This window comes from Chondrus crispus, genomic scaffold (assembly GCF_000350225.1).
Source record: "Chondrus crispus Stackhouse genomic scaffold, scaffold_63, whole genome shotgun sequence".
In the NCBI taxonomy this organism is placed as follows: domain Eukaryota; phylum Rhodophyta; class Florideophyceae; order Gigartinales; family Gigartinaceae; genus Chondrus; species Chondrus crispus.
The window spans coordinates 204,180-223,711 of NW_005178587.1; the positions used below are offsets into that span (position 1 = coordinate 204,180).

The 19,532-nt window shown below is 52.5% G+C and overlaps 6 protein-coding genes; 4 read left to right on the forward strand and 2 right to left on the reverse strand.

The window, feature by feature from the left end:
• Window positions 1-2,541: 2,541 nt before the first annotated feature.
• CHC_T00007156001 (hypothetical protein) lies at window positions 2,542-2,760 on the reverse strand. Its single transcript, XM_005710604.1, has one exon. The coding sequence runs from the start codon at window positions 2,758-2,760 to the stop codon at window positions 2,542-2,544; it is 219 nt and encodes a 72-aa protein (XP_005710661.1).
• Window positions 2,761-2,767: 7 nt separating this feature from the next.
• Window positions 2,768-2,989, forward strand: CHC_T00007157001 (hypothetical protein). Its single transcript, XM_005710605.1, has one exon. It carries the CDS (start codon window positions 2,768-2,770, stop codon window positions 2,987-2,989), a length of 222 nt encoding a protein of 73 aa, XP_005710662.1.
• A 6,473-nt stretch (window positions 2,990-9,462) lies between these two features.
• CHC_T00007158001 (hypothetical protein) lies at window positions 9,463-10,638 on the forward strand. XM_005710606.1 is given in 2 exon segments: window positions 9,463-10,596; window positions 10,597-10,638. 1 exon segment carries the CDS (start codon window positions 9,463-9,465, stop codon window positions 10,594-10,596), a length of 1,134 nt encoding a protein of 377 aa, XP_005710663.1. The 3' UTR covers window positions 10,597-10,638.
• A 176-nt stretch (window positions 10,639-10,814) lies between these two features.
• CHC_T00007159001 (hypothetical protein) lies at window positions 10,815-12,088 on the forward strand. XM_005710607.1 is given in 2 exon segments: window positions 10,815-11,924; window positions 11,925-12,088. 1 exon segment carries the CDS (start codon window positions 10,815-10,817, stop codon window positions 11,922-11,924), a length of 1,110 nt encoding a protein of 369 aa, XP_005710664.1. The 3' UTR covers window positions 11,925-12,088.
• A 121-nt stretch (window positions 12,089-12,209) lies between these two features.
• On the forward strand, window positions 12,210-14,496 carry CHC_T00007160001 (hypothetical protein). XM_005710608.1 is given in 2 exon segments: window positions 12,210-14,369; window positions 14,370-14,496. The coding sequence occupies 1 exon segment, from the start codon at window positions 12,210-12,212 to the stop codon at window positions 14,367-14,369; it is 2,160 nt and encodes a 719-aa protein (XP_005710665.1). The 3' UTR covers window positions 14,370-14,496.
• An 85-nt stretch (window positions 14,497-14,581) lies between these two features.
• Window positions 14,582-17,017, reverse strand: CHC_T00007161001 (hypothetical protein). XM_005710609.1 is given in 2 exon segments: window positions 14,582-14,749; window positions 14,750-17,017. The coding sequence occupies 1 exon segment, from the start codon at window positions 17,015-17,017 to the stop codon at window positions 14,750-14,752; it is 2,268 nt and encodes a 755-aa protein (XP_005710666.1). The 3' UTR covers window positions 14,582-14,749.
• Between the last annotated feature and the right edge of the window lie 2,515 nt (window positions 17,018-19,532).

Consider the following 19,532-nt stretch of genomic DNA (forward strand, 5'->3'; position numbering starts at 1 on the left):
CATAATTGGGTGGGAGATGAGCTTTGAGGCTTGTGAAAGGAGCAAGGGGAGGTAAGGTGCAGGTGCAGGAAAGGGGGAGATGGAGGGAAAGGGGAATTGGAAGGAAAGGGCAGGTGCAGGAAAGGGGGAGGCTGAGGGAAGGGGGAGGTGTAGGGAAAGGGCAGGTACAAGGAGTGGGGGCAGCGGAGGGAACGTGCAAAGTGGGGGATATGGGATTCATCGCTCTGCAGCATGCAAAGGGGATTTATGTATTGCCGAAAGACTTTAGCATTACGGCAAAGCCTCGGTCAGGTAATGGAGTGAATTTGCGCTGCGCAACGACGTGGATCTCTTGAAGTTACCACGTAACTGTGCTATTGTTGCCCCTTGCTGTAGAACAGCTGTGAATTGCAATATCTTGCTGTAAATGTTTATTGTCCGGAACGTATCCGATTGTGGATCGATTTTATTGATAATGATTGGCTCTTTCAGCTAATCCCCCATATTTACGTGAAAGGCCTAATGAAAGCAAATTTATGAAAGCGATGATGCTTTGCGTATAACAGCATGCTAACACACTATTTACTCTGGGCTTTCAGTAGTTTGATTTGTGCGGAACCTCATATTAACACGTCTACGCCTTTTCTCACGATATTTCGCCTGTACGCGTCTGCGTTTTTCGATTTGAGTTGTACCAATCTTGTACCAACGATTGGTAATCTTATGGTACAGACGTCCGTCATCTGCCCTAAGGAGATTCCACCGAATATGCCAGTTCGTCAGCTCCATGCACAACATGAATATAGAATTATATATTTTCTCTGACCATTTCCATTTTGACCCCACAACGTTCCAAATGCCCGACATCCTCCCAAAATAATTTTCCACCAGCACACGGTCGCTTGAAATATGTCGATTCTCTGCAACTTGTGCTGGTGACAGAACACCATTACGCGGCTTCTTAGTCGGATAGATAGCACGACAAAAAATCCTTAGAACCTTGATAGCCTTTGTCTAATAAAATCCCCCATGTATGTGGAAATTCGTCTTCCATCGGACCATCATCCTCCAGCTCCAATTCATCAGCATGCTTTTCAATTGCTCCTTGTGAAAGTGTCGCATGTCCTGAAAAATGCAAAAATCAGATACAGAACCAGGCTCGTGGGCACTACAGCCAATTGCCATCCCATTTAGCGGAACGGATGCGTCAATTTTGTATCCATACAAGCCATGTTTCTTGCTAAAGTACAGCTTACTCTCGCTCAAGTTCCTGTTTAGGCAATTTGATGGCTGGAATGTCACCTCGGTGACGTAGCGGGCCATCGGATAGTTGCGAAACAAAGCGTTGGTATCGACCATCTTTTTCATACTTCATTTTCTGGCTTGATGGGAAACGTAATGCTCGTATATTGGTCCGGATATTATTGCGACAAACTTTAGAATGATGTGTTCAAATGTTGCCGCCTTCATATCGAACATCTTTCCCATGAAATCCCACTGCGATCCATGCTTCAAGATGGCTAGTGTCATGAACAGCACATCCTTGGCGGTCTTGTCACATTTCCGTCCTCGTCCGACATTATATTCGGACATTATGTGCCCCTTAAACGCCTCCCAAACCCCTTCAAATTGTATTGGGGAGAAGTTAGTCATCTCCCTGATACTTTCTGCCCCGCCCTGATCATAGAAAGTGTCCATGATGGGACACTCAGAACTGTTTTCTTCGTCAGTGTCCTCTTGGAGCGGTTGAGACAGCTGTACCTCGAGTTCATTCTCTCTCTCTACCGCTGCATCTGCGAGTAGAGAGAGGACAGTAGCTGCGTTAGTTGAAGTAAAGGGAGACATGGGGAAGGGCTTTTGATGCGGTGGGTGTACTTTGAAGAAGACCTCTGTTCTTCCGAAGTTACCGTATCGTTTTGGAAAAGGGCGGGGGACTTCCTAAAAGACGGCGCATTTTGGATATTACGGAAAGCGCTCAATTTGACTTCGTAATCTCAATTCACATTGCTTGCAATCCAAAATATTTATAATTTGATAAATGGTTGAGTATGTTGGCAATGACAATGCCAATACCGTATCTGCGCAGGTGCGTACAGTATACAGTTCGTAAATGCGCATGCCCATTCTATTTGCACAAGTGGCCTACTAGGTAAAGTATCTGCCGGCCGTGGGCAGATTTTCTACAGAACCCTGTTCCAAGTGGCGATTTCCACAGCTTCTAAGCCCTATTGTTGGCGTAAATGTCTTGTTCGTGCCTCGCGAGACCATCCTTACGAGACTCATGATGTGCCAACACCGCAGCAACAATCCGCACTCACGACCTCTCTTTCGACGCATGTACGAAATTACTCCAAAATTCACTGTTAGGAGGAAATTTGCCCTAACCAAGCTGTGGGCCCGTGAATGTATAGTTGTCTCGCGATAAATGGTACCCCCTGATAAAAGAAAACTCTTGTCAGTGTTGTTAATTAGACAGAACTTTAACAGATCCCCCACATTTGGAGTACAGTACCCAATTTTATTGAAAACATATCTCGTTCCGCTCTCGAAAGCGAAACCGACCTATTCCATCAATGCAGAGAGGCATTCCATCCCCATGGCCACATAGAACCCGTATAAAAGAAGTCGCACCTGCCGATTGCCCCAAGCCTTGACAAAGCACACCCAAAAATTGCTTCCCCATTCCAATCCACCTCCCTCTATCCCCATACCGCAACGCCATGCGTCGGAATATGATCCTGTTGCAAAAGAAAAATGTTGACGAAAAAGACGGCGAAACATGGAGAAAATGCTTCACAGTGCGGACTCGCCACCTAGGGGATGGAACAAATTGAAGGTTCCCTGCTTTCCCAGCAAGGAACCAATGTCACGACTATATGCGCAGGCAGATGCCATTGGCAACAAGCCCTATCGCCGCGTCTCAAATCAGAAAAGGAACAAAAAAGGAAAAATCATTTCCTTGAAGAGGGGCATTCCGAATGGATTTGTGCGCAACAAGTGCGCAGTGTGAATAGGAACGGCCCGGCATTACTAATGTCTCGGGCAGTATGCGTCTATCGCATTTCTACTCACCGCCTACACCACCTTGCATGCAGACATCACCGAGCTGAAAGACAGGCCGATCCATGAAAACGTCGTCGCAGCACGCGGGCTTGCTCCAACGCGAAATCAAGGGCCTCTGAAGCTTATAGTGAAGTCCCTCGATGAGCTGCAGACAAAGTCGGACAATCCAAAACTGAGACTCAGTGCGTGCGCCTCTGCAGTGGGAGATAGAGAAGTCCTAGAGAAGCGCAAGCAAGATGTGGGCCGCCTTCACAATCGTATTCTACAAGAAAGCGCGGGCATCGATACTCGGGCTACGTGCGCGGCCGTCGAGTCGATCAGACGAGGCACGGGTGATCTGTTCAGTCCGTCAAAAAGAGCCGAACATTAGAGCAAGGCAACCAGTGCGCTAAATTTCGAAATTTTAGAGATTTTCCCCTGTTGGCATGTCAGCTGGTGCGCTAATCGCTTTTTTCGGTTGCTATCTGGAAGCACCTATCTCTATATTCGTTTCTTTCCTGGCGCAGGATAAAAATGGATACAGCACGCGATCACTCAGAATTCATCGATATTTCATAATCACTATAACCAATCATCTTTCGAGTGCTATATGCGCCGTGCTTCGGACTCCTTGTCTTGGCGAAAAACTTGGGAAAAACTAATACTCTGCCCCTTGCGGGCCGTCACATATGGCGACCCACTTGTTGTGTTGCGCACTCTTTATTAGAGCGCTGCATGGCTAAAAATGTGCGCTATAAATTAGCGCACTGGTTGCCTTGCTCTTATGTTGCGTCAATTTGATTCTCGGTGGAGCGATGGATTACCGAACACGCGCGTCGAAAAGTAGCTGTGCCACGGACAGAAAGGAACAAGCAAGTGGGTGCCACAGGGGAACCGACTCGTGATTTCTTGCCAATCCTCTACCCTCCCGGTATGATGTGTGATCTCTCTCTCCACGTCCTACACCCGCACGCTTTCGTCCTCCGATCCAGATACCGCACGTTTTCCGTCCCCACTCATCGCTACGGTAACCACCTAACCCGTTAGTCCAAGTAATGGCTCTCCGATTTGTGCTCCCGTCTCCGCGTCCCACACCCGCACCCTCTGATCCCATGATCTAGATACCACACGTCTTCCGTCCCCACTAACCGCAACGCTCTCTACCGAATTCGTGTGTCCAATTAAGGCCTCTCCGACTTGTGCTCCCCTCTCCACGTCCCATACCTGCATGCTCTTCTCATACGATCCAGATACCACACGTTTTCCGTCCCCACTAATAGCAACACTACGCACTCCATCTGTGTGTTCATGTAGTCGGGAAGACATGTGCCCTACGAGCGATCGCGCATGACAATAAGATTAAGGCCGGAATGATGGAAACGTGGGACGGCTGATTGAAGAACTGTCTGATTGTGGAAGCGCCCGGTGGCAACCAGAAGGCTACAGAAATGCAAGAACAGAGCGAATTTGGAAGGGTGTTAGCGAAGGTACAAGCGTGGTTTTGTAGTCATTTGTGTCTATTCACCATTGATGATTTGTGGGTCGTGAATGATATAGACGCGAATATCCTTCGAAAGTTGTCTGTTCTCGCTGACACTGCGGGGGCAGCGGGAAAAGGAGGAGCAAACTACTGTACTCCACGAAGGATGAGGAGCTGCGTCAGATTGGCAAGCAGGCTACTTTCGAGCCGAGGGAGAAGGTAGGGAAATATGTAGTTGATATGCTTGTGCACGCGAGTGAGGCCAATCAGAAGGAGGTGGATCTTGCGAGATTCAAAGAGGCCACGGGTGAATATTAGAAATGTGTGGGGGTTGCCACTTTCCCTGAACGCGGCGGGAACAAGTGTAAGGTACATGAGAGAAAGATGTGAGGGAGAATTGTCAGAAGCATGGGGGGCGTACCTTTCGAGGACGAAGATGCGTAACAAGATTCGCGGGGAGAGTCCGAAGGACGGATATTTGTCCTTGGATGGGACATTGCATTGGGACATTGCATACGTCACTAGATATGGTGATTTTTCGTTTCGAAGGATGCATCGGAGTCTGCGCGTTATGAAGAATCAAGACCGGATACCCTTGTGTTAGTGTAAGAAGATGGCGGATGTATGCACCGTTGGAGGAGGCTTGCTTGCAATGAGTGAGGGGCGAGACCGAAGTTGCAGTAGCGCACGGGAAGAGTACGTTTTCGAGAACATGTATCGTGTTCTGAAACAGGGTGGATGTGTAGAGGAGCTGAAGAGACTATTTTTGAGTGCGCGATGGGTGAAGACATTTCGGCAATACGAGGAAGCTGTGAAGGCATTGAGTAGAGACTTGAAGTGGGAAAGAGGAAGCGGGAATGTGGGAAGGGGACGGGCAGATGAGGATCCGGTGGATGAAATGGTTTTGATGCGGCGGGCTGCCCTACTGAGTATACAGTTTTGTGGTGAAAACAGTGTCGAGATTAACTTTCAACTATATGGGGGGCGAGTGAAGCGCAAGGCACACGATTCAGTATGTGTTTGCAAGATCCTGGACGCAATCGAGAGATAGGCACCACAGCCATGGGTGCGGCCTGTGAGTTAGTTTGTAGCACGAGCCGATGGAAGGTTGGTGGAGCAGATTATCCTCCCATATTACAGCTGCAGAGAAATTCAAGTCGGCAAGGATCCCAGGGGTGAAGTTTATAGATGTCAGGTGGAGCGGTCCGGGGCGAGAGAAACATTTTCACGCAATCTGCGCAGAAGGAAACGAAAATGGTCCGATTAGAAGGCGAGTTCGAAGCAGAGAGCCAGGGCCCAGGGACCTTGAAGCAAGCAGGCGCAAAAGGAGCCGTCGTTTGAGGCCATATTTCGGATGTGTATTGGGAGTGTAACATACGAAGTGACTGGAGAAAAACCAAACCTGACGACGACAGCTACCTGCGCAACTTTCCGTGAGAGGAAGGGGTATGTTGTTCTCGGATATGAAGACGGGACGTTAAGGCTGTAGAGTACATCGGAGAGGAAAGCATTGAGGTGGTTCCGCAGTCATGGGTCGTGGTAGTTTGCATTGCGATGAGTGAAGACGGAAGACGTGCGGTATCTGGATTGCATGACAAAAGCGTGCCGGTGTGGGGCGTGGAGAGGGGAGCACAAACCGGACAGGCATTGATTACACACAAGAATTCGGTAGAGAGCGATGCGATCAATGAGGACGGAGGACGTATGGTATCTGGATCGTGGGAACAGAGGGTGCGAGTGTGGGACGTGGAGACTGGAGCACAAGTCGAAGAGGCACTACTTGGACAAAGGGGTTGGGTGATTAGCGTCGCAATGAGTAGGGACGGAAGACGTATGGTATCTGGATAGGAGGACGAAAGCGTGCGGGTGTGGGATGTGGAGAGAGGGATCACACTTCATACCGGGAGGGTAGATGGTTGGCAAAAATTCACGAGTCGGTTGCTGAGGGCAGCATACTTCGGCACTGCTTCTCGCACAGCACGAACGTCCTATAAAATTTTAAGCAAGGGAAGAACTGTGCAAAGGCGAGAGGATGGGTCGAAGCTGTGTCGAAAGCTGTCTTGGCCCAGTTAGAGAGTCAAGCAGATAGACGGCGATCACGTGGTCGTGGCTGCAGGGGTGGGTTATCTGCTTGCTATCATGAAGCTACACCAATCACAGTAATTAACATAGAATTAACATACTGTAGTCCACGTTAAATCTGAACGCCACTTTTTTTCTCTGCTACAAGAAGAAACCTGGCCCAGATTAATTTTGAATCCAGGTTAATATATGTTGGAATTGAAAATAGAGAAAATTTCTTACGTGCCCCTTTTATTTTGGAATTTTTGTTGCGTGCCCCTTTTTTATAAGCCCCTTTATAGAAGCCCCTTTCCTTGGGGGCGCTAGAGTGATGAAAAGGTGAAGAGGGCGTCGTCGGAATGAGTTTGATCAAAGGGAGCACGTTCCCTGACAAGCACAGCATCTTGATGGCATCCTTAGCCCTGTGCGCCATCGTGAGCCGATCTCACAAGGTAAAAAAGTCAGACCCTGGGCGCCTGCGTATAAAGTGCCCCTCCCAGCAGTGCTCATACAATGTCAACGCTCAACCAAACCGCAGGGCAAACAACGGCTTGTGGAGAGTGGGAAAACTCAATCTCGCTCGCTCCTGCAACGCAATAAAGGGGAAACGAAAGCGCAAGCCCCTAGCCGTGTGCTAGTGTTTGATAATCTACGCGAGCGGCATGCCAACGTCCCAAAGGCTGCACACTGGAATCATCTGGACACAAAGTGGGCATCGACTGTTTTTCATCATGCAACACTTGAACGCCAGTATGTTGCTGCTGCTGCCCTTGCCTCTCAAGTAAACATTAACGTGGATTTGCAGATTCTGCCTAGTGCCAGACAGATGAGCGCGTGGAGAGTTCCGAGTCAGGCAGGTCGGCCGAAGAAACGGCGGAAACAGGGGGTCGCAGCGCCTCAACGAAAGTCGGGTTGCTCTGCTTGTGGTCAAGTTGGGCACTACGCTACGACTTGCGAAGCCCCAGACACTGTACCTCTACCGGGAAATCGTTCGGGAGTGAGGTGAAGAAAGGGGCACGTAACAAAAATTCCAAAATAAAAGGGGCACGTAAGAAATTTTCTCTTGAAAATAACATGGACCAGGTTATTCAAGAGCCCCCAATTTACGGTGGGTGCATAAATTAAATTGAATATTTAAACATCTATCTTGGACACTATTTCCTTAACGAACTGGTTTTCGGCAACAACATCTTGCAGAACACCCGGGTAGCAGAGCTTTGAATACGCAGAAAGATTAAGAATGCAATGCAGGTTGAGTACATAATTCCCTTTTTAAAGTGGCGTTTTTGGTTTCGAAGTTATTTTACACGCGGTTTTAAGGTGGTTCAAAAAGCGTCTTTTCCAGACATATCAAAAAGCGACCAGGAAGATCATGCACTCTCACAAACTTCTTTCTGTCCCCAAGTCAGAAGTCAAGTATGGTGGCGGGGGTATCTTTTTTTTCTTGTCTAGGAAGCGCAAGTCAAGAATAAAACAGGCCGAATAGTGTCCTCATATGAGGACAACGGTCCGATGGACACTGGGAAGATAGATAGTAGCTATATTCACATGGGCAGAGTCGGGTGCGTAAACGACCTTTTCGTCGTGTTGGTTCGACGGGCGTCGAGCGATGCATGACAAGTAGCAATACGTAGGTGAGAGGGACGATGCCCGGTTTTGCGGACGTAAGGTTTGTGGTTGCCGGTGGGCGAGCCCGCGCTCCCGCTTGCACGAAAAAAAAAAAAAAAAGGGGGGGTCATGATCGGTCAATCGTTGCATAAAATAGGCCTTAGGTCCCCCCCAGGGGCAGGGCATGAAAGACGGGGGCTAGGCGGGGCCACACGTGTGTGGACCACCACGCGTGCAGACGGGCGCGGCAAGGGAAGGAGGGGGCGTTGGTAGAGCGGGAGGTGCGGCGCTGGTGCCGGAGATGGTATTGTTGGAGGCTGTCCTCGGCCCATCCGAGGCGGGGAGCGTAAAAGATGCTGCGCGGAAGAACGGACAGGAAAAAGCGAGGATGATGAGTTTGTGAGAGGAACGATGCGAGAGGCGGTGCAGGGCGGGAGGACCGCGGAGTATGGGGAGAGCAAGTGGACGGACCTGGAAGACAGACCGACGGGCACGAAGCCCGTGCCAGTGCCCGCCACGGCGCCTGCGGCGAAGCCGATGCCGCAGTAGACGCCGACGCCGGCGCCGGCGCCGAGGAGGACGGAGTTGTTGACAGCAACGCCCATGCCGAAGAAGGGGCCGGCGCCGCAGCCAACGCCGTATGCCCAGCCGAGGCCGGAGAAGACAAAGTTGCGTGGGGGGGAAGGTTTAGCGTAGTAGGGCGGCAGGGGAGGGGACGCGGGCGGGGCCGACGGCGGGGAGACGGGGGAGGGAAGCGGGGGTGGCATGGTGGGGAGTTGCCCGGGGGGGGCACCTCATGAACGAGTGAGCTGGGGCGTGGGATCCCCACGAGGGGGCGGAGGGTCGTGCGAGGGGCGGTGAGGTGAGGGGAAGGTGGCGGGAGTGCGGTGACGAACACCGTGAGGGAGGTCGACCGGCGAGGGCATTGGGCTGCAAATTGGCGGCAAACCATCCAGCAGTGTTGAATTCTCTCCACTTTTTTTTACCTTGTACCGTACATCATCAAGCCAGCCCTGACCGTTGCACCGCCATCGGCATCCTTCGCTTACCCTCCCTCGAAACGCAGCGTCTACCTGTACTCGCAACGCGCCCAACGATCAATACAAAAACGCCCCTCTCCTCTCCGCTCAATGACCGCAGGAAAAACGGCTGCTCCTCCCCCCGCCTTTCAGGTGGGCGACTTGGTGTGGGCCCGCGCGGGCGACTTTCCGTGGTGGCCCGGTCGCGTGGTGGCCCGGGATGAGCTGCGGCTGGCGCCGCTGGAGCCGGAGCCGAGGGTGCCTCCAGGACACATGCTGGTGCAGTTCTTCAACGACAATAACCGCTTCGAGGTCATGCATGCGAACGATGTGCAGCACTATCGCAACACGAGGGCCGGGGTGAACGAGGGGTATACTGGAGCTTATGCAAGGTCTTTGCGCGTGGCAGTGGAGGACATGGAGAAGTTTGCGAAGGAGAGAGGATGGAGTATTAAAGGGCCAGTGGGCGATCTCGAGGAGGCGGCGGCCGAGGCCGAGGCCGAGGAAGAAGAGGAGGAAGAGGAGGAGTATCAAGTGCCAGCTGAAGAAGTGGCAGAGGTGAGGGAGGTGAAAGGGGTGGATGTAGAGTTTGTGCTTAGGCAGACGGCGTTACATGAGCAAGGGGTTGGAGTGGAAGAGGGCGACTTTGGCGTCAGGGGTGGTAGAGGCAGTAGTGGAGGCAATAGTGGAGGCGATAGTGGAGGCAGTGGCGGAGGCATTGGCAGAGGCAATGGTAGAGGCAGCGGTGGAGTCAATGGTGCTGGTGATGTGATATATTTGGACGGGAGCCATGCCGGCGAGAGCCGGAGCCGGGGTGAGAAGAAGGAGGAAGGGGAGCGCGGGAGGAATGAGCCTGCGTCGGACAAGTCAAGCACTGAGTCGGAGCCGATCAACGAGGGCAAGGGCACGACGGCAGCGGTGAAGAAGAAGGCGGGGAAGAGGAAGGCGGTGGGGGCGACAGTAGAAGAGAGCGCGGCGAGGGACGGGCGGAAGCGGAAGAAAAAGGTGCCGACGGAATCGGTGCGCGCACCGGGGGCGGGCAAGGCCAAGACGGGGGTCAAGGTGCTGACACCGCGAGGGCGCAAGGCGGCGGTGAAGAAGGACGGCGAGCTGGACGCGCTGCGGCAGAGGGTGGCATCGCTGGAGCGTGACAGGACGAAGGCGGCGGCGGCAGCGACGAAGGAGGCGGCGGCGGCAGCGACGAAGGAGGCGTCGCCGGTGCAACAGACGAAGAAGGCGGCGGCGGCGACGGCGGAGGCGTTGATGCGAAACGGGGTAGAGATGTTGGCGTCTGGCAATGATATGATGAAGACTGCTTCGGAGATGATTAAGAAGGGGCAGGAGTTGATCGTCCAAGGGCGCAGGTTGATGTCCGAGGAAGTGACCGGGACAGCGGTAGGATACTAACATAGTTGTTGAGATACACACATAAAGGAGCATCGCCAAGTAGGAAAGAGAACCCATGAGAACGTTTCTGCGCCAAAAACTGAGAAAATTCCTCCTCACCCGGTCCTCCTTTTCCCCCCCTCCCCCCGCCAACCCAGCTTCACATCCCACCCATCGCCAAACGGTCTTTCTCTGCTATCCCTTCCCCCCCCTACCCACCTCCCCTCCCTTTCCTTGCTATGCCAATCTACCTGGTGAGCGTTTGCGCTCGGCGTCCGCGGGCCGCGCCGACGTCATCCATTACAGCGGGCCTTCAAGCGCGGGGCGGCAGCGGCGACGGCACGGGCGGGCACAAGCGTGGGGCCCGGGATGGGCGGATCCGCGGCGTGGTGGCGACGGCAATACCCGAGCGGGTGCGCGTGTCGGCGAGGCGGGTGTACGTATCGGCCGGGCGAAGAGCGCGGGCGGTGTGGGAGTCGAACTCGGTCAAGTATCTGATCGCAGGAGCGATCGCCGGGATCGTGTCGCGGACGGCGGTGTCGCCGCTGGAGGTGGTGGCGACGGTGAACATGTGCACGACAGGGGCGACGCGGCCGCTGCTCGTGGAGCTGCGCGCGCTGTTCGCGGCGGAGGGGATGCGGGGTTTCTTCAAGGGCAATACGGCGAATTGTTTAAAGGTGGCGCCGACGAAGGGGATCCAGTTCGTGGCGTTCGAGGCGCTCAAGAGGGTTATGTACGGGCTGAGGGATCAGAGGAGAGAAGGGGCTGATGGGCCATTAATGGCGTGGGAGAGGTTTATGGCAGGGGGTTTTGCTGGGATGACGGCGGCGAGCATCTGTTATCCGTTGGACGTGGCCAAGACGTTGTTGACGGCGCATCCGGAGCGGTTTTCCGGGGTGATGCAGACGATGGTGCAAGTGGCGAGGACGGAAGGGGGACGGGGATTGTACAAGGGGCTGAGCCCGACGTTGGTGGCGATGATGCCGTACGCTGGGCTGGATTTTGCGATCTACGAGCAGCTCAAGCTGTTTTACCTCAAGCGGAAGAACAAAGAGGCGAACCTATGGGTACTCCTGTTTATCGGTGCGTTTGCTGGGGCGGTGGCACAGACGGCATGTCATCCATTGGACGTGGTGAGGAAACGGTTGCAGCTGCAAGGGATCGGGGGGAGGCCGGTGCAGTACCGGACGATGGTGGAGGCGGCGGTGGGGATTGTGAAGAAGGAAGGGAAGGGAGCATTGCTTAAAGGACTGCAGCCGATGTACGTGAGCGCGATCCCATCGGCGGGGGTATCGTACGTTGTGTATGAAAGAGTGAAGAGGATGTTGGGGGTGCGGTCGTTTCAATAGAGGGGGAGGCGGGCACTGTTAGAGATGACGCGAAGTGCCTCGGGGGGCCGCGGGGGCAGCGAGGGTTGGATGTTGGATTTACAACGGTGTAATTGGGTGTGCATCAGCGATGCAAGTCGCAAGCGTAGAAACCCCCTTTTGTTCGTAAAAATATCGTGAGACCATCCCCCGCTTCTTCTTGCCTTCCCCCACAACCCGCCACGCTCCTGCCACACTCCCTCTTCCCGCCCGTCTCACTGTTGCGCTTTCCACCCACGTCAACAATCCCATCCAACATTTCTCCGTATGCCCTGTTGTTTCTCTCTCGCTCCAGCAATACCCCTGTCAACTTCCCGCCGCCTAAATACACTCACCATTCCGCTCCGACCACCCTTCCCGCGACGTCGTCGCTCGCAACCCCCTCCAATGGCCTCCGTCTCCTCCGACTCGGTCGCTGACCGCGAGCTCGACCTGGACGCCTTGGTGAACAACTTTCGTCGCAACGTCCCCATCAAGGACCGTCGCTTCCGGCTCACCACCTACAAGGATACCTTTGTCGGCGCAGAGGCTGTCCAATGGCTTGTCACCTCAGGCACCGCCGAGAATAGGGATGACGCCGTCAAGCTCGGCCTCCTTATGCAGGAGGCCGGCTTGATCGAGCACTGCGTCCGCGATCACGACTTTAAGGACGAGGAGCTCTTCTACAAGTTTATTGATGACTCGGAGCGTGGAGGCGTCCCTCAAAAGGCCGCCGGCCAGCTCGTCTCCTGGGCTGACTTCGTCTCTACCCCCATGAACCGCAACTCGCGCGCCCTGCAGCCCCGCGTCCCGGAGGCTAACTTTGACGACTCACACTCGGCCGCCGCCCCCGTCGCTTCAGCTTTTTGGCCCATGGACGACCTCAACGTCAAGTTACTGGACAATGTCCATCCACCCGAATGGATCGATCCAGCCTTTGACGGCGTCTACAACGTCGTTGTCATCGGCGCGGGTGCCGGTGGCCTAGTCACATCAGCAGGCTGCGCTGGTTTTGGCGCAAAGGTCGCCTTGATTGAGGCTAACGTCTTGGGTGGCGATTGCTTGAATGTCGGCTGCGTCCCGTCCAAGTCCCTCATCCATGCCGCCAATCTTGCCCATACCTTGAAAAATAATACTGAATTGGCCGACGCTGGCATCTCCATCGAGGGACGCGTTAACGTCGACTTTGGACAGACCATGCGCCGCCTGCGCAGGGTCCGCGCCGATATTAGTAATACCGACGCCGCCTCTCGGTTTACGCGCAAGCTCGGCGTCGATGTCTACTTTGGCTATGCCAAATTCACCTCTGATTCCACCGTCGTCGTCAACGGTAAGACCCTCAAGTTTCGCAAGGCCGTCATCGCCACAGGAGGTTACCCCTCGCTTCCAGGTATTCCGGGCTTGCAGGAGCTGCATGATGAGAGTGTCGCAAAGGGCGGCAAGACCCCTTCTCCGGCTGTCATGACCAATGAGTCCTTCTTTAATATGACCGAGCTGCCGCAACGGCTTGCCGTAATTGGGAGCGGTGTTATCGGCATGGAGATGGCCCAAGCAATGCAGCGCCTGGGGTCGAGCGTCACTGTGTTTGGGCGTTCGGGCAAGGTCCTGCCAAAGGAGGATGCCGACTTGAGCGAGATCATCAAAAAACAGATGGAAGATGATGGCGTTGATTTTCGTCTCAATGTTTCCAAATATGTCACGGTGGAGCGCTCGGGTGCCGTCTCCGCCGAGGGGTACGAGGAGCTGCTCATGCGGACAGAGGAGGAGGATGGCAAGCCCGTCGAGTATCTGTTTGACGCCATGCTGGTGAGCACAGGGCGCAAGCCCAACGTGAGTAACCTCGACTTGGAAAAGGCTGGCGTCGAGTACGACAGCAAGATCGGACTCAAGGTCACCGATATGCTGCAGACGACCAACCCCAGGATTTATGGCGTTGGCGATTGCTGCAGTGCTTACAAGTTTACCCATGCTGCCGATGCCATGGCGCGCATCGTCATTCGCAACGCTCTCTTTCTAGGCAAGGACAAGATGTCCAACCTGCTGATCCCTTACGCCACATTTACTGCTCCGGAGATTGCACATGTGGGCCTGTACGAGGCGGACATGAAGGAAAAGGGGATTGCGTACAAGACGTTTGAGAAGCATTTTGATGACAACGACCGTGCGATCGCGGACAGTACGACGTTGGGTATGGTGCGGATTCACGTCGAGGCGAAGTCGGACACGATCATTGGGGCGTCGATCGTGGGTGAAGGGGCAGGAAACATGATCAGCGAGCTGACGCTCGCGATGCAGTCTGGGACGGGGCTTGGGGCACTGGCGTCAGTCATCCACCCATACCCGACCACGGCCGAGGTAATTGCTCGGGCGGGCGATGCATACAACAGGACGAGACTGACGAATACCGTTAAGCAACTGCTTCGTGGAATCGTCAAGGTACAACGTTAAACTAGTACTTTCGCTTGCTTTTTCATACTGTATGTACACCGTCCTAGAGTCGGGAACAAAAATGGGTTAGGAAGAACTAAAGGACGCTGTCGTTGTTTCAGAGTGAGGCAACCGTGCTTCTCTCCCACGGCGTATTTGTGCTGGCGCGTAGGTGGCGCAATGCGGAGGAACGACAAGACGGTATTGCGCCGAGACGCGGGGTACGATATGTGTTGTGTGGTGCACTATAAATATATTTTACTGTAAACAAGATACCGACAAGACAAGCTAACGCTCTCGTTCAACATCCCCCACAACTCTAAACAACGCACACTAATTCACTTACGTTTATTTCTTGTTCGATACAGCATCCTTCGCAGCTTCACCAACGCAACACACACTTACACCATGTTGCTCAGCCGCTTCACCAGTCCCGGGACTGCCTTCAAATCATCCAAGCACTTGCATAGAACACCCCGCGCCTTGCTGTCTTTCCTCACAGAATCTTCCTCCTCATCCTGCGCCGTATTCGCCGCTGACAACCGACTGAGAAGCTTAACCAAATTCTTGCTCGCCTGATAATATCCCGGGCCGTCGTCCTTCCGTTGTGGTGTGATCTGGCTCTCCATTTCGTCAGCGAGAGCATGGTGCTTCTTCTCGTCCGCCGTCGCCGCATGCTCCTCGCGCTCTGCGACCCGCTTGATCAGATTCTCAATCGCCGCAATGCATCTGGCGCGTGAGAAATCTTTCACCCGCTTCTCTCGTCGCTGCCGTTTCTGCGCACTATCAACTTCCTCATGGGAACTCGTGCGCTCCGTCGGGCTGTTCTCCATCACCGGTGTGCCTTTCCGACTGCTGCCCCTTGACAAAGATCGATCATCTTCCCCCATACGTCCGCCGCCGCTTAGCCGTCTGCGTACTCCATCCTTGCGCTCGGGCGTCTTTACCTCGTCTGCAGAGTTGCCTGAAGAGCTTCCCTTTTCATCCTTACTCTTGTCCTTTTCAGCAGGGTTTGTGTCTTCGTCTTTCGCCCTAGAAGACATTACAGCACCATCCACGCCCTCAGCTTGCTTCTCATCTGCGCCTCCCCCCTCTTCATCGCTGGCTTTATCTCCAGAATCTTTCTCCTCTTGATCCCCTTCTTCCACACGACGATTGGGAGACGCATGCCCATTTTCTGTTTTCACCTCACCCTCGTCTTCTGCAGCAGCTTCCTCGTTAAGTGCCCCCATCTCGGTCCATTGCAGTATTAGTTCGCGAAACGCCATGGACACTGGTACTGAATACGAGAGCGACTTCGATGCCAGTTTGATCGCCCGTCCGGCAATCCGCGGGTCCTCTTTCAACAATGCCGTGTTAAAGTGAACCATGCGCAGCTTCTGCAGGTGCTCCACAGCCAAGACTTCCAGCTCCTGCCATTTCGCAGATTTCACCTCTTTACCCGCCTGTGACTCGCTAACCGTGATGAAATCGGACACGGCCTTCCACGCGGGGTGGACCGCCGAAACTAAATCTGCTCGTGTCTTAGGACCACCACCGCCCCCATCCTCCATACGATATTGCCACAACTGCAAGCTGTATGAGCGAAGCTGTTTATCCCTTGCGACAAGGACCTTTACCAACTGTTCCTGTGACAGAGACCTGTACGCCAAACCCTCATCTTCGGTTGGATCATCGAGAGGTGCGGAGTTGGCTATGAGCTTTTTATCCGGCGAGTTTTCTTTCTCGTCTTTGGGGTGCTTTTTTAACACCTCGAAGTCATGACCTCTCTTCCCTCTGCGATGGGTCCCTGAAGTCGTGGGTTTGACGTCCTCTTTCTTGTCAACTGCTTCCTTCCCAGGTCTCTTTTCCTCCTTGTCTCTCCTTGTCTCCCAAGATCTTTCTTTCTTAAAGATAGCCCTCTTGTCCTCTTCCCTGTGCTTCGGATCATCGACTTCCTTCGGCCCTTTCTTCGTACTGGCGGCTAGGTTCTCCTCTTTTGCGCTACTGCGATGTCTCTGTCCACGAGAGGCCGAAGGATCGACCTTGCGGTCCCTTCGGAAAGAACCTTCCTCGTCTTCGGAACGGCGTCTGGCTTTTCTTTCGCGGTCCTCCACAGCGGAAGGCATGTCTTCGCCGACTCTGATGACGTCCGAGTGCTTCCTCTTTATCCTGCGTTTATCTAGCTTTTCTTCTCTGACGGGAACTGACAGGCGTTTTTCACTCTTCACATGGTCGGGTGTGGAGGAATCGGGTCGGACGTTTCTCTTCTTCTTCTTCTTGCTTCGGTCGCGGTCGCGTTCGTCCTGTTCATCTAGAAGGTCTTGTGCATGCCTTTTCCGGGACGTCTTTAATTTTCGTTCATCATCACGGGATTCGTCCCTGTCCTTGGCCTTCTGAGAGACGGACTTGTTGTCCTTCTTCTCTTTCCTCTGTTCGCAGTCGCGTCTCGCATCCTCCGAAATCTGGTCATCGGCACGGCGGGTGGGCTTGAGCTTAGGCTTTAGCTTAGCCTTGCCAGGTTTGGAAGAAGGAGCGTGGTCACCTTCAATCTTAAGGTTGTGGTCTCTGCAAAAATCGGTCGCCTCCTGAACCGCGCCTTTGAGTTCCGAGGCATACACCCCCGAGTAATTCCTATTCAAGGCCTTGTAACGCTCCTGAACAAACGGGCGCAGGAATCGTAGAGGCATGGCGGCAAATCTTTTGTTGTCATTGAAAAACTCGACAAGGACTTCATCTTCACCAACGTTGGGTTCAGTGACTCCCTCATCCAGGATGACTTCCTCACGGGTGACGACATGTCCAGGCCACCACTTCACCTATCGCATACGGGCCCAGACGGGATCGCCAAGACCAATCTCATGCTTGGAGAGTGTTGCCGGCATTGTGCGCTAAGGACACACAAAGGCGAATCTGGTAGCGACCTAGGGGAATACCGGTCCGCTCTTTGACGAGTTTAGTAAAAATAGGCCGGGCGAAATTGCTCTGCTGGTAGATAAGGGTTCCAAGAACAGTACACGTAGAGTACTGTAGGCATTGATATTGCTGTGTGTGATCTTACAGTGTAAGTAAGCACATTGTCAAGAATTCAACTAATTTTCCTCTCATCCTTTAATTCCAATCTAAGGGTAGAAACTCCACATAAATTACAAATTCGACATTCGACATTTTTTCCAAATCATTTATTACGGTCCATCTCAGAGCAATGCGAAATCGTTTAAGAAGTCTATATGTAAAACACTTTCTATAAATACTGCCTCAACTGGAACGAAGTGCGCAACTCGCTCTCTAGTATCAATCGGACAGTTATTCCTTATATGAGGACATAAATTCTTTTATTTTTTCTCGACAACCATCTCGCGATTTCACTTCTGTTTTTTGAAACCAGAAGGCCATCATCACAGCTAAAGAATTTGCTTGTCGATTCTACTGAAACAGAACTCGTTTATGCAGATAAAAGAGTTCAAGAAGAAGTCATCTTACAGTAAGCATTTTCTTAAAGCAAATTGTATGCCTGTAGCATAGAAACATTTCCTTGAGGGATTTCTATTCGGTTCTAACCTTCAAAAAAATTAAATCCAGTCAACCTTCCAAAGAGAAATGGAAACTGTGGTCATAAAGGTTGAAAAGAAATAAAATTCATATATGTTCATGTTACAATAGCGCTTGGTCGGATAGATACTACCGTGGTCTCGCAGGCCTTGTGAAATATTCACGAAATGACCCGCCACCAGTGCAACACTACTGCATATGCTCGGCAAAAGCGATCTTCGTACTGAATGACTGGCACAATACACAAAGAATTATTTTTACCGTAAACGCCACTGTCCTACGTATAGAGCAATAATTTTGAAATTCGTTTTGGGAGAGGTGGGAAACCCCAAACGTGCTCCATAATTTGCATGTTGTCATTAAGAGCATCTCCACCGCAGCCCAAAATGTTTGCTATATTGTAAAATGTAGCTATTTGGCCAATTTTTCATCACCACCGCGTCACGATGTTGGCAAATCGTTCGGATAAAATGCCATTTGCGATCTGAGCCGACGCATTTTTCACAGAAAGGCGTCCAGTTTCGTCGCAAATTGTATTTTTCGCCACTTGGCGTGAAAAAAATATCGTGCTGCCACGCAACACGACTGTGAATTATGCTTGAATTTGGCGACCGAAACACCATTCACGCGGGAACTGATGGAGGCATATTGAGAGAGCGCTTTCCGGAACACTACCCGCACTTTGTGATTATCTCTGCTCTACAGCAAAAAGCAGTCTGCGTAAAGGGGGGGTTGTGCAACTGTTGAACAGTTGCATCAAATCTTGAACAAGCAAACTTTCCGCAAAAAACAACATTCTTTTAACTGAATAGCTCATTCTCTTGCTATATGACATCACATTCGAGGTAATGACGTCAGTATCCCTCCAAAACCGGTGGATAACTTCAGAAACAAAACTGACCATCGGTCTTTTGGCGTTTTTTACTTCGAGGGCGCGCTTTTCACAAGTATCATTTGACACAGTTCATAGATATAGGCCCAATACAGAGTAAAGTACTGATAACGACACATTTTGACTTCCCTTCCCTGCTCCTGTTTCATATTACCTGTTTGTCTCGATTTCAGATCGACCCACACCGTTTGAGACACCACACAATGGACACCGCTAGTGCGAAGCAACTGCGTGAAAGGAAGATCAATAGCGCGATGCAAGCCATCAAACATGGCATGCCTTATCGCGAGGCATCGAAACTGTTCCATGTGCCAGTCGGGACCCTTCATTATCGTATGACCACCCCTCTGCAAAAGCCTGGACGGAAAACGGCACTGTCCAGGCCGCAAGAGAATGAAATTGTTGAGATGCTGCTTCGTTTTGCTTGCAGAGGATTGCCGCTGACGCAACACCATTTAAGAGAGGCCGTCTTGTTCGTGGTTTCCCTGCTTTCCCCGGCTGAGAGAGTAACATTGCCTTTCAAACATGGTTCCCCTAGCGACTTCTATCTGAGGGCTTTTCGAAGACGTCATGCTGCGCGGATCAAATTTGGAAGGCCGCTTTCCCAAGAGATCAAACGGTTCGCTGCCGTCAACATGGAGTCTCTCACGACGCATTTTGCCACCGTCGAAAAGCTGGTAAATGAAAACGATATCGACGCAAGTCGAATTTTTAATTTGGACGAGGTTGGCATCTCTCCTAACAAGGATGCCAGCGGCCGC

Bases quoted from the DNA above. Each gene is read 5' to 3' on its own strand.
- CHC_T00007156001 (XM_005710604.1), bottom strand. From the start codon at position 2,760: ATGTTTCGCCGTCTTTTTCGTCAACATTTTTCTTTTGCAACAGGATCA.
- CHC_T00007157001 (XM_005710605.1), top strand. From the start codon at position 2,768: ATGCTTCACAGTGCGGACTCGCCACCTAGGGGATGGAACAAATTGAAG.
- CHC_T00007161001 (XM_005710609.1), bottom strand. From the start codon at position 17,017: ATGCCTCTACGATTCCTGCGCCCGTTTGTTCAGGAGCGTTACAAGGCC.
- CHC_T00007158001 (XM_005710606.1), top strand. From the start codon at position 9,463: ATGCTGGTGCAGTTCTTCAACGACAATAACCGCTTCGAGGTCATGCAT.
- CHC_T00007160001 (XM_005710608.1), top strand. From the start codon at position 12,210: ATGCCCTGTTGTTTCTCTCTCGCTCCAGCAATACCCCTGTCAACTTCC.
- CHC_T00007159001 (XM_005710607.1), top strand. From the start codon at position 10,815: ATGCCAATCTACCTGGTGAGCGTTTGCGCTCGGCGTCCGCGGGCCGCG.